The 12,996-nt window shown below is 42.3% G+C and overlaps 2 protein-coding genes across 4 annotated transcripts in view; one reads left to right on the forward strand and one right to left on the reverse strand.

Moving 5' to 3' along the window:
* The window catches only part of dis3l (DIS3 like exosome 3'-5' exoribonuclease), an 88,476-nt gene extending 80,997 nt beyond the window's left edge, over nucleotides 1-7,479 (reverse strand). For both annotated transcript variants that reach the window (XM_045708095.1, XM_045708094.1), the window contains exons 1-2: nucleotides 7,218-7,479; nucleotides 6,482-6,635 (exon numbers count right to left, since the gene is read on the reverse strand). In XM_045708095.1, coding sequence (XP_045564051.1) covers nucleotides 6,482-6,635; nucleotides 7,218-7,347 — 284 coding nt within the window. In that variant the 5' untranslated portion in view covers nucleotides 7,348-7,479. The remainder of the gene's footprint in view (nucleotides 1-6,481; nucleotides 6,636-7,217) is intronic.
* Nucleotides 7,480-8,502: 1,023 nt separating this feature from the next.
* Nucleotides 8,503-12,996, forward strand: part of LOC106593436 (multiple epidermal growth factor-like domains protein 11) — a 380,364-nt gene continuing 375,870 nt past the window's right edge. For both annotated transcript variants that reach the window (XM_045708336.1, XM_045708337.1), the window contains exon 1: nucleotides 8,503-8,744. The gene's annotated coding sequence lies outside the window, so the exon portion shown is untranslated. The remainder of the gene's footprint in view (nucleotides 8,745-12,996) is intronic.

A 12,996-nucleotide genomic window follows, 5' to 3' on the forward strand; every position in this document is an offset into this window, starting at 1 on the left:
TGTGTGTTGTAGTGAATAGAGCTCTGCAATTAACCAACTACACAGCATGACATCAGCACAACACACACACACACGGTCGTACGCATACACACACACACAAAACCGAAGACTCTGAAAAGTGAAGCCTCATCACGTTAACGATGCAACAGATTTATAAAACGGGAGCTAACAGAACAAAAGGCGACCAGCACGAGGCTGCTGAAAGTCTACTGGGACTGTTATTTACACTAAGTCATCAACTTTGTCAAGAACAAACACCAATGTATGTGTATGTATAAGAACCGTTGCTGTATACTGTTAGAAGGGCTGTGTAATAACCAGTAGTGGCTACATTATTCATCCACAGGCTACATCCTGTTTAGCTTGATCAGCATAGCTGTGTTATAATGAGGTTGTTTTTTACCCACCATCGATAGGTGAATTTCTATTAAAGGTAATATGGAGGAAGTTGCCTTATTTGCCCTCTAAGTGTCACTCGATCACCTCCGACTAGGACTTGAGCCTACACTACACATCGCCTCAGAGAGTTCTCGGCATGGCCGTGGCTGTGTGTAGAACTAAAGAGCTGTCTTTGAGGCGGTGTTGAGGATGTGCCATTGGCCATTTAGTTCTACTACACCTGTGTCCTCCACTATGACAGATACAGTTGAAGTCAGAAGTTTACATACACCTTACCCAAATACATTTAAACTTGTTTTTCACAATTCCTGACATTTAATCCAAGTAAAAATTCAGTCTTAGGTCAGTTAGGATCACCATTTTATTTTAAGAATGTGAAATGTCAGAATAATAGTAGAGAGAATGATTTATTTCAGCTTTTATTTCTTTTATCACATTCTATTGTGTCAGAAGTTTACATACACTCAATTAGTATTTGGTAGCATTGCCTTTAAATTCTTTAACTCGGGTCAAACATTTCGGGTAGCCTTCCACAAGCTTCCCACAATAATTTGGGTGAATGTTGGCCCATTCCTCCTGACAGAGCTGGTGTAACTGAGTCAGGTTTGTAGGCCTCCTTGCTCGCACACACTTTTTCAGTTCTGCCCATACATTTTCTATGGGATTGAGGTCAGGGCTTTGTGATGGCCACTCCAATACCTTGACTTTGTTGTCCTTAAGCCATTTTGCCACAACTTTGGAAGTATGCTTGGGGTCATTGTCCATTTGGAAGACCCATTTGCGACCAAGCTTCAACTTCCTGACTGATGTCTTGAGATGTTGCTTCAATATATCCACATCATTTTCCAACCTCATGATGCCATCTATTTTGTGAAGTGCACCAGTCCCTCCTGCAGCAAAGCACCCCCACAACATGACGCTGCCACCCCCGTGCTTCACGGTTGGGATGGTGTTCTTCAGCTTGCAAGCCTCCCCCTTTTTCCTCCAAACATAACAATGGTAATTATGGCCAAACAGTTATATTTTTGTTTCATCAGACCAGAGGACATTTCTCTAAAAAGTACGGTCTTTGTCCCCATGTGCAGTTGCAAACCGTAGTCTGGCTTTTTTATGGCGGTTTTGGAGCAGTGGCTTCTTCCTTGCTGAGCGCCCTTTCAGGTTATGTCGATATAGGACTCGTTTTACTGTGGATATAGATTATTTTGTACCTGTTTCCTCCAGCATCTTCACAAGGTCCTTTGCTGTTGTTCTGGGATGGATTTGCACTTTTCGCACCAAAGTACGTTAATATCTAGGAGACAGAACGTGTCTCCTTCCTGAGCGGTATGACGGCTGCGTGGTCTCATGGTGTTTATACTTGGGTGCTATTGTTTGTACAGATGAACGTGGTATCTTCAGGCGTTTGGAAATTGCTCCCAAAGATGAACCAGACTTGTGGAGGTCAAAAAATTTTTTTATGAGGTCTTGGCTGATTTCTTTTGATTTTCACATGATGTCAAGCAAAGAGTCACTGAGTTTGAAGGTCGGCCTTGAAATACATCCACAGGTACACCTCCAATTGACTCAAATGAAGTCAATTAGCCTATCAGAAGCTTCTAAAGGCATTACATCGTTTTCTGGAATTTTCCAAGCTGTTTAAAGGCACAGTCAACTTAGTGTATGTAAACTTCTGACCCACTGGAATTGTGATACAGTGAATTATAAGTGAAATAATCTGTCTGTAAACAATTGTTGGAAAAATTACTTGTGTCATGCACAAAGTAGATGTCCTATAGTTTGTTAACAAGAAATTTGTGGAGTGGTTGAAAAACGAGTTTGAATGACTCCAACCTAAGCCTATGTAAACTTCTGACTTCTACTGTATATCATAAGATATAGGTTTAATACACCTGTGTCCTCCACTATGTTAGATATGTCATAATGTGTAGGTCTACTCTGCCTTACCAAGCAAAAGTGCAGTAACTGCACATTTGGTCAAAAATGAGTTATGATAAGTTTTTTATACATGAAATACCTGCTTTATCATGTGGACAAATATCCTACCTCCATTGTGTTGTGTTATGGAGAAAATGGGGGTTCATGTCTGCAGTAAATGCAAAAAGTTACATTGGAACCAAGGAAAAAGGCAGTAACTGGCATCACTCACGTCAGTAACGGGCATCACTCACGTCAGCAACTGGCATCACTCACATCAGCAACTGGCATCACTCACGTCAGCAACTGGCATCACTCACGTCAGTAACGGGCATCACTCACGTCAGCGACTGGCATCACTCACGTCAGCGACTGGCATCACTCACGTCAGCGACTGGCATCACTCACGTCAGCAACTGGCATCACTCACGTCAGTTACTGCCTTTTACCTTGGTGTCACTGAGCTTTGGGCTGCAGTGTTTACGGTTTACCTTGGTGTCACTGAGCTTTGGGCTGCAGTGTCTACGGTTTACCTTGGTGTCACTGAGCTTTGGGCTGCAGTGTTTACGGTTTACCTTGGTGTCACTGAGCTTTGGGCTGCAGTGTCTACGGTTTACCTTGGTGTCACTGAGCTTTGGGCTGCAGTGTCTACGGTTTACCTTGCTATTATTTATTGTTCTTTGCTGATAAAAGTATCAAACTATTCGTTGTGGAATCGTATTCCAGTGGGTGTACCCAGCAAGAAGGCAGTAACTGCCGTCTAGGGTCATGGCAGGGGTTACAATTTCATAAGTGATAATTACTTGAATAAATATGAATATGAATAAAAAGTTACCTCATAGTAAGACAACAGATAAACACATCTCCAATGATCTGCCTACAATTCATTTGGCTGGACAATAAAAAAAACCTTGGAAGTCATTTTTCTCAGTTTCCCTCTATGAGCAGTTACTGCTCTTTTGCTTGTTAGGACAAAACTGTTCTGTACCCATGACATAGTCATTGGAGAGATGTACTGTTCTGTACCCATGACATAGTCATTGGAGAGATGTACTGTTCTGTACCCATGACATAGTCATTGGAGAGATGTACTGTTCTGTACCCATGACATAGTCATTGGAGAGATGTACTGTTCTGTACCCATGACATAGTCATTGGAGAGATGTACTGTTCTGTACCCATGACATAGTCATTGGAGAGGTGTACTGTTCTGTACCCATGACATAGTCATTGGAGAGGTGTACTGTTCTGTACCCATGACATAGTCATTGGAGAGATGTACTGTTCTGTACCCATGACATAGTCATTGGAGAGGTGTACTGTTCTGTACCCATGACATAGTCATTGGAGAGATGTACTGTTCTGTACCCATGTACATAGTCATTGGAGAGGTGTACTGTTCTGTACCCATGACATAGTCATTGGAGAGGTGTACTGTTCTGTACCCATTACATTGTCATTGGAGAGGTGTACTGTTCTGTACCCATGACATAGTCATTGGAGAGGTGTACTGTTCTGTACCCATGACATAGTCATTGGAGAGATGTACTGTTCTGTACCCATGACATAGTCATTGGAGAGATGTACTGTTCTGTACCCATGACATAGTCATTGGAGAGGTGTACTGTTCTGTACCCATGACATAGTCATTGGAGAGGTGTACTGTTCTGTACCCATGACATAGTCATTGGAGAGATGTACTGTTCTGTACTCATGACATAGTCATTGGAGAGGTGTACTGTTCTGTACCCATGACATAGTCATTGGAGAGATGTACTGTTCTGTACCCATGACATAGTCATTGGAGAGGTGTACTGTTCTGTACCCATGACATAGTCATTGGAGAGGTGTACTGTTCTGTACCCATTACATTGTCATTGGAGAGGTGTACTGTTCTGTACCCATGACATAGTCATTGGAGAGATGTACTGTTCTGTACCCATGACATAGTCATTGGAGAGGTGTACTGTTCTGTACCCATGACATAGTCATTGGAGAGGTGTACTGTTCTGTACCCATGACATAGTCATTGGAGAGGTGTACTGTTCTGTACCCATGACATAGTCATTGGAGAGGTGTACTGTTCTGAACCCATGACATAGTCATTGACACCAATGATAGATGTCTCATTACTACTGTCTGCCCCAACACCAATGGTAGATGTCTCATTACTACTGTCTACCCTCACACCAATGGTAGATGTCTCATTACTACTGTCTGCCCCAACACCAATGATAGATGTCTCATTACTACTGTCTGCCCCAACACCAATGATAGATGTCTCATTACTACTGTCTGCCCCAACACCAATGGTAGATGTCTCATTACTACTGTCTACCCCAACACCAATGGTAGATGTCTCATTACTACTGTCTGCCCCAACACCAATGGTAGATGTCTCATTACTACTGTCTACCCTCACACCAATGGTAGATGTCTCATTAGTACTGTCTACCCTCACACCAATGGTAGATGTCTCATTACTACTGTCTGCCCTCACACCAATGGTAGATGTCTCATTACTACTGTCTACCCCAACACCAATGGTAGATGTCTCATTACTACTGTCTACCCCAACACCAATGGTAGATGTCTCATTACTACTGTCTGCCCTCACACCAATGGTAGATGTCTCATTACTACTGTCTACCCCAACACCAATGGTAGATGTCTCATTACTACTGTCTGCCCTCACACCAATGGTAGATGTCTCATAACTACTGTCTGCCCTATATGATAGATGGGCTGCGTCATTGGAGTGGTATAGGCCTAGCTACTCAACCTGTGTTACAGTAATTATCTCATTGGAGGGGTGTAGGCTTAGCTACTCAACCTGTGTTACAGTAATTATCTCATTGGAGTGGTATAGGCCTAGCTACTCAACCTGTGTTACAGTAATTATCTCATTGGAGGGGTGTAGGCCTAGCTACTCAACCTGTGTTACAGTAATTATCTCCTTGGAGGGGTGTAGGCCTAGCTACTCAACCTGTGTTACAGTAATTATCTCATTGGAGGGGTGTAGGCTTAGCTACTCAACCTGTGTTACAGTAATTATCTCATTGGAGTGGTATAGGCTTAGCTACTCAACCTGTGTTACAGTAATTATCTCATTGGAGGGGTGTAGGCTTAGCTACTCAACCTGTGTTACAGTAATTATCTCATTGGAGTGGTATAGGCCTAGCTACTCAACCTGTGTTACAGTAATTATCTCATTGGAGGGGTGTAGACTTAGCTACTCAACCTGTGTTACAGTAATTATCTCATTGGAGTGGTATAGGCCTAGCTACTCAACCTGTGTTACAGTAATTATCTCATTGGAGGGGTGTAGGCCTAGCTACTCAACCTGTGTTACAGTAATTATCTCATTGGAGTGGTATAGCCCTAGCTACTCAACCTGTGTTACAGTAATTATCTCATTGGAGTGGTATAGGCTTAGCTACTCAACCTGTGTTACAGTAATTATCTCATTGGAGTGGTATAGGCCTAGCTACTCAACCTGTGTTACAGTAATTATCTCATTGGAGGGGTGTAGGCCTAGCTACTCAACCTGTGTTACAGTAATTATCTCATTGGAGTGGTATAGGCCTAGCTACTCAACCTGTGTTACAGTAATTATCTCATTGGAGGGGTGTAGGCCTAGCTACTCAACCTGTGTTACAGTAATTATCTCATTGGAGTGGTGTAGGCTTAGCTACTCAACCTGTGTTACAGTAATTATCTCATTGGAGGGGTGTAGGCTTAGCTACTCAACCTGTGTTACAGTAATTATCTCATTGGAGGGGTGTAGGCCTAGCTACTCAACCTGTGTTACAGTAATTATCTCATTGGAGGGGTATAGGCCTAGCTACTCAACCTGTGTTACAGTAATTATCTCATTGGAGGGGTGAAGGCCTAGCTACTCAACCTGTGTTACAGTAATTATCTCATTGGAGGGGTGAAGGCCTAGCTACTCAACCTGTGTTACAGTAATTATCTCATTGGAGGGGTATAGGCCTAGCTACTCAACCTGTGTTACAGTAATTATCTCATTGGAGGGGTGAAGGCCTAGCTACTCAACCTGTGTTACAGTAATTATCTCATTGGAGTGGTATAGGCTTAGCTACTCAACCGGTGTTACAGTAATTATCTCCTTGGAGGGGTGTAGGGTGTAGGCGTGTAGCTCCTGTACCTGCGTCCTCTGCTGTGTTGGACAGCCTGGCAGGCAGTCTGTGTGAACACTATCCCCTGGATCTCTCTAAACTCCAGAATCTCCATAAAGTCTCTCGCCACGCCTGCATCAGGCATCACATAGTGAGTTACCTCTCCAGACAGCACCTTGCCTTCTGATGGGACAGAACAGGGAGGGAGGGAGAGAGAGAGAGAGAGAGAGAGAGAGAGAGAGAGAGAGAGAGAGAGAGAGAGAGAGAGAGAGAGAGAGAGAGAGAGAGAGGGTCAATCTGTCAACTAATCAATCTAGAAGAGGGATAGTGTATGATGAAGGTGTTTGAGCGGGTGCTCTCTGTCTCTGTAGGTATGAACAGATTCAGACTCTACCATGTCCTGATGGAGATCACTGCAAACACAGCAGCACTGTGTCAACAACATCCACGTCTATTCTTAGCTATATGAATTTATACACAGGAGTCTAAGTCGTCTTATCTACCTTTACTGTGATGAACATCATCATTATGTTCTTGCTATTGTACTCGGGAACAGGGTGTTAAAAGGGTGACAGGTGTTGTTACCGTGTAACAACTAACAACAATCATCACGTGACTGTGTGATACAAAAGAGAAACATCATAGTTTACCTTATGCCTTGTTGTAATTTAGCTAGTTAGCATGTTACATTTACGTTTCCCTAAAATTTGAGGACATCAAAAGGAAGACTTATAGAGTATTTTATTTAGTAAAACCTGACTTTACCGTTGGCGCATTGTGCCTGACAGAGAGAGCTGTAGCAGGGAACATGTTCTCTCAAATAATGTTCCCGAACCACGCGGACCTTCCGTCCTCGGGAACTCTTCAAATGCAACACCTTCTCGGTCTTAATCATTGTCACCCCGCTTCATAGAAAACGCTTTTGGGACGATTGTTTTTGAAAGATTAGCTGCTGTTGACAAGACAAGCGGGAACCGATTCCGAAGTTGTAAATACATTCAAGTCCAGGAAGCAAACTGCGCAACCGCGGCGGGCTCGTCGAGGTGACGTCATCAATTCCGTACTCACACACACTCACACACACACACACACACACACACACGTACATTTTTTTCTTAGAAATGTTAAATTCCAGTGTGTTTAGAAAAGCGGAAAACAATATGTTAACATGTCCAGTTTAAACATTTGTTGGATGCAGTGCGCTGTCATGAGACTAATGGTAGATGTGCTTGTATATCCCTGCCCCGACACCAGAAATTAAATTCCCTTTGGAAAATAAAGTCATTCTAAATCTAAGTCTATTTAAAGCCAAAGCGAATTGCACTGATGATTGAGCTCTCAACTGATTAATTGTGACAATATGCAAAAGTTTGTTTCTCCACCGATGTTAATGTTCTATGCAATTTTTTTTTTTTTTAGATGTGAGTTAATCAAACTGTATAATGATCATATCCAAACCAATGTGATCTTTTGATGTTATAATTAATTATTATCGATATATTGCGTGATATTATTTAATTTATTTTAAATTTTTAATCCCAGGCCCCGTCCCCGTTTTAGGTATCTCTTTATGAAGTGTTGTGTTGTCTTTCTTGTTGTGATGTGTGTTTTGTCCTATATTTATATTGTTTTTATTTATTTATTTTAATCCCAGGCCCCTGTCCCCGCAGGAGGTCTTTGCCTTTTGGTAAACCGTCATTGTAAATAAGAATTGGTTCTTAACTGACTTTTCTAGTTAAATAAACGTAAAATAAAAAAAAAAAGATTTAAATATATATTTATGAATGGGCACATGTCCATGCAGGGCTGGTCAATTCGAATAGAAAGTCAGTCAATTCAGGAAGTTAATTTAAATAGCAATTAAAAATTGGAAGAAAAAAACAAACACAGCATCTATTTTCAAACTGACGAGAAGCAGCTATTTATATCCAAAGTGTTTGAACAGTTTTATTGTGAATAGAAATCCCTTTGTGAATAGACAGCCTTCAGTGTGAACTGACCCTGGAACCGGAGAGCCCTCCTGACGTCACGGGTATTTAAACGCTCCGCGCTCCAGCGCCGGTTGCAGTGAGGATAGAGGCGTTGCGCGACAGAAGTGAGGAGCCAAGATACATGAAGCTTTTAGGGGCTTGACTGTACAACCTTACGCGACAATTTATCCACTATTGAATCGACTTTCGTCACAGGAAAAATATTATTGTTATTTACCAGGTGCTTACGACACTGTTGAACGATAGGCTACACAGCTAAAGACTGTCACTGGAAAGGAAGAGATCACAGAACACAGAAAAGGTAGGCTGCTCTCTCTCCGGGATTTTTCTGATGCCATTGAGTTCAGCAAAGTTCTCCACAATCTGTTTTAATGTCCATTAATTGCTCGTCTTTGGTAAGTGTCACGTCTCAAGTGCTGCTGAGATAATTGCTATGTCTCAAGTGTTGTTGCAAGGTCTGATTATGCTTGTTAATTAGTTGCGGTGTGATAGAGTAGCCTATGATGTGATTGGTACCTCAAAGATATTGATGCTGAAAAGTATTGTGTTTGTGTGTATGCTTCCTTGAGGTTGAATTGTGTTTTGTAGCCTATCTGCTTCTATTCGAGTGCATTTTTTAAGGGGTAATTTCTGCATTTGATTAGAATTACCACGTTATTAGCATGTTGCCACATAACAATGAGACAGGAAGTGCTTATATCTAAAGAAGACCACGTTATATCATCACACCTCCAGCTGAGAGGTATTGTTGATGAGTTGTTGGATTATTTGGATCTCCTTTAGCCCACAACGGGGGAATTATCTCCCAACAGTCCTATGAAAAACCATAAAACACATCAAATATGTTACAGTGTTAAAGTATTTTACAGTAGCCTAGAAACCCGTTGGAGTTGAATCCCCTTGAATTATCACTGTCTCTCTGGGACGCGATTCGAGAACTTTCACTTTATTCACAAGTTGCTGTGAGAAAGTGAATGTACAAAGCAATAGGAGGGTTTTTCATGTTGATGAGGTCTGACAGGAGGCCGTTATGGTCTAAAATGAGGTGGGTTTCATTCCCAAAAGGCTCCCTATATTACCAATATAGTGCACTACTATAGACCAAAGCTGATCGAAAGTAGGGCACTATGTAGGGAATAGGGTGCCAGAGTCCTACTGACCCAGGTCTAAAGCAGTGCACTATTTAGGGAATAGGGTGCCAGAGTCCTACTGACCCAGGTCTAAAGTAGTGCACTATATAGGGAATAGGGTGCCAGAGTCCTACTGACCCAGGTCTAAAGCAGTGCACTATATAGGGAATAGGGTGCCAGAGTCCTACTGACCCAGGTCTAAAGTAGTGTACTTTATAGGGAATAGGGTGCCAGAGTCCTACTGACCCTGGTCTAAAGCAGTGCACTATATAGGGAATATGGTGCCATTTGGGATGGACCCGTGATCTTCTGCTCTGACCTTCAAGTTGAATGAGGCACCAATCAAATCACTATTGATCCCTGTGTGGAAGCTGTAAATTTGGTCATTGTTGTGCAGCAGAGAGATAGAGGGGTGTTTTGCATAGTGACACATGGACAGATTCACCACTCACTATAGATGGATGGCTCTAGGCTTAAGGCTCTAGTACTGTTGCTGTTTTTGGTTACTAAGAACAGATGAGGACAGTTTCATTTCAAATGACAACTGCTTTTTAATTCTGTATTGCTAATTAGGCTATTGCTAGAATTCCCTTTCCTTTAATGTGTCAGATAAAGAGAAACTCATTTACTAACCATGTTCTTACACCACTGGCATAGCGGCGTTTCTCCAGAATCCCGCAAAGTCTGAGTTTGCCCCCCCACCTAACCAAAATAATCTTATGCATCAGCCACTCACACAGTATATACTACTGATGGCTGTCCATGGTTCTGAAACTGCAATGTCTAGGCGGTTGCCTATCAATGAACTGATCCCGTGTGGCTCAGTTGGAAGAGCATGGTGTTTGCAAAGCCAGGGTTGTGGGTTCGTTTCCCACGGGGGACCGGTACGGAGAAAAAAATGTATGAAATGTATGCATTCACTACTGTAAGTCGCTCTGGATAAGAGTGTCTGCTAAATGACGTAAATGTAATGTAAATGCCTATCAGGTTACGTGGTGCTAGTTCTTGTAGTAGCCTGTAGCTTTGTTTTAATGTTTCTTTTTATTGGGTTGTCATTTTCTCATGTTAATCCTAACGTTTATATTTCACGAAGCTATAGGCCTACGGTGGTATATGGTCTGATATACCACGGCTGTCAGCCAATCAGCATTCAGGGCTGGAACCACCCAGTTTATAATAATCTGTAACCAATAGATTTATTTAGAATATACATGTCCTGTAGGCCTATAGCCTACCGTAGCAGTCCTCTCTCTCTCTCTCTCTCTCTCTCTCTCTCTCTCTCTCTCTCTCTCTCTCTCTCTCTCTCTCTCTCTCTCTCTCTCTCTCTCTCTCTCTCTCTTTCAGCTTGGATAAAAAGTTTGTGCCAGTCTCTTAATGCCGAATAATCAGTAGTTGTGTGTGGGGGAAATCACAGGAGAAGCCAAGCCAGGAACAAATGCCATATTACAACCTATGTGTTGTGATAATTCAAACCAAATTTTATTTGTCACATGTGCCCAAATACAACAGGTGTAGATCTTACCATGAAATGTTTACTTACAAGCCCTTAACCAACATTTACACATTTTAGTCATTTAGCAGACGCTCTTATCCAGAGCGATTTACAGTAGTGAATGCATACATTTTTTCCTCCATACCTATCCCCAATGGGAATCAAACCCACAACCCTGGCATTGCAAACACCATGCTCTACCAACTGAGCCACACAGGACAACCAACAGTGCAACCAACAGTGCAGTCCAAGAAATAGAGTTAAGAAAATAAAGCAAAAATGTAAAGTAACACAGTAGAATTACATAACAATTACGAGGCTATTGCATTGTTTGTTCTGTAACCTGTTCGTTCATATGCCTTTGCCACCGTGATATATAGGCCTAAGGCCGAGACGATAAGAAGACAGTGGCAGAATAAATTCAACCACACATTTGTTTCATTACAAAACCAGGGAGCAACATTTGATCTGTGAAGTCCACAAAACATATTGGATCGAACAAACAGTTCCATGTCCTACAGCATGGTCAATCAAGGTCATGTTTTCTACATTTTCGGACCAGCCACCAGAAGACAACGACACAACGAGATGCAACAATGTACGTTTTTTTACTGTCAATGAGTTTAGCTTCGGATGTGATGTGATTGGTCTGAAGCCAAATCCAGACTGGCTTCCCTTGACACTTTTTTTTTGGTGCGCCAGGACCATTCACAGCTGAACTCACTCAGTTTAGAGCAACGCTGATTGGCCACCCATACCATTCAATGCTATGGTTGGCAACAATGTCATACTCTTGTTGACCAGACAGCATCAGATAGATACGCTACACATACTGAGACAGAGGGGCGCTGATTCATTTGATCGGCTGCTTTATGAAACACAGAGAGACAAAAGATCAATTATTTTGTATGGGTTTTTTTGTTGTCATTTTTTTGGGGAAGCCTGGCTTCCCTTGGCATCCATGAATACACCCCACTACAAATAATACAACCAGTCCACCATCAAAACAATAGTTTAGTATGGATTGTTTATGCAGGCATTGTAGTCTAGCCTACCAGACTATCTATAGCTATGTATAGTATTTATCTGGTAGCCTATTATATTACACATTGGAGCTCAGACTCCACGCTGTCGGGGCTATCCGTCTCATCATTCGTAGATTTACAAGTGTCCACAGAAGGGGGGTCGCTCTCATGAGCGCCACTGGGTCTCTGGCAGTCGACAGCAGTGAGGAGGAGAAGGGGGGGGGGGGCATCTCACTAGAGGAACTGTCACTATTCTCGGGGGGAAGGAAGAAGAGGAGGTGCAAGGCCACTGTCATTGTCAGGCCGGGCAGTGAGGTCTCTGTCTAGTCCTGCTGCTGCATAAGACCTTCTAGCAAGGGGGTAGCTTTGCTGATGTGGTTATCTTCGGTAATTTGGCACGAGCTTGAACAACGCACTCATTCTCCATCCGAGTCCGACCTGATTCACCTAACTTTAAAACAAACTTAATAGCCAATTAGGTGAGGAGGAAGAGGTAGGGCTGCCGCCGGCGCCGCTGAGAAACAGGCTAACTAGATGTATGACAACTATACTAACAACAATATAAAAGCAGCATGTAAAGTGTTTCATGAGCTGAAATATAAGATCCCAGAAATTTTCCATACGAACAAAAAGCTTATTTCTCTCAAATTGTTGTGCACAAATTTGTTTACATCCCTGTTAGTGAGCATTTCTCCTTTGCCAAAATATTCCATTCACCATTCACCTGACATGTGTAGCATATCAAGAAGATGATTAAAGAGCATGGTAATTACACAGGTGCACCTTGTGCAAGGGGACAATAAAAGGCCACTCTAAAATGTGCAGTTTTATCACACAACACAATGACACGTCTTAAGTTTTGAGGGAGTGTACAATTGGCATGCTGACTGAAGGAATGTCCACCAG

The sequence above is a fragment of the Salmo salar genome, chromosome ssa26, assembly GCF_905237065.1.
Source record: "Salmo salar chromosome ssa26, Ssal_v3.1, whole genome shotgun sequence".
NCBI lineage: Eukaryota > Metazoa > Chordata > Actinopteri > Salmoniformes > Salmonidae > Salmo > Salmo salar.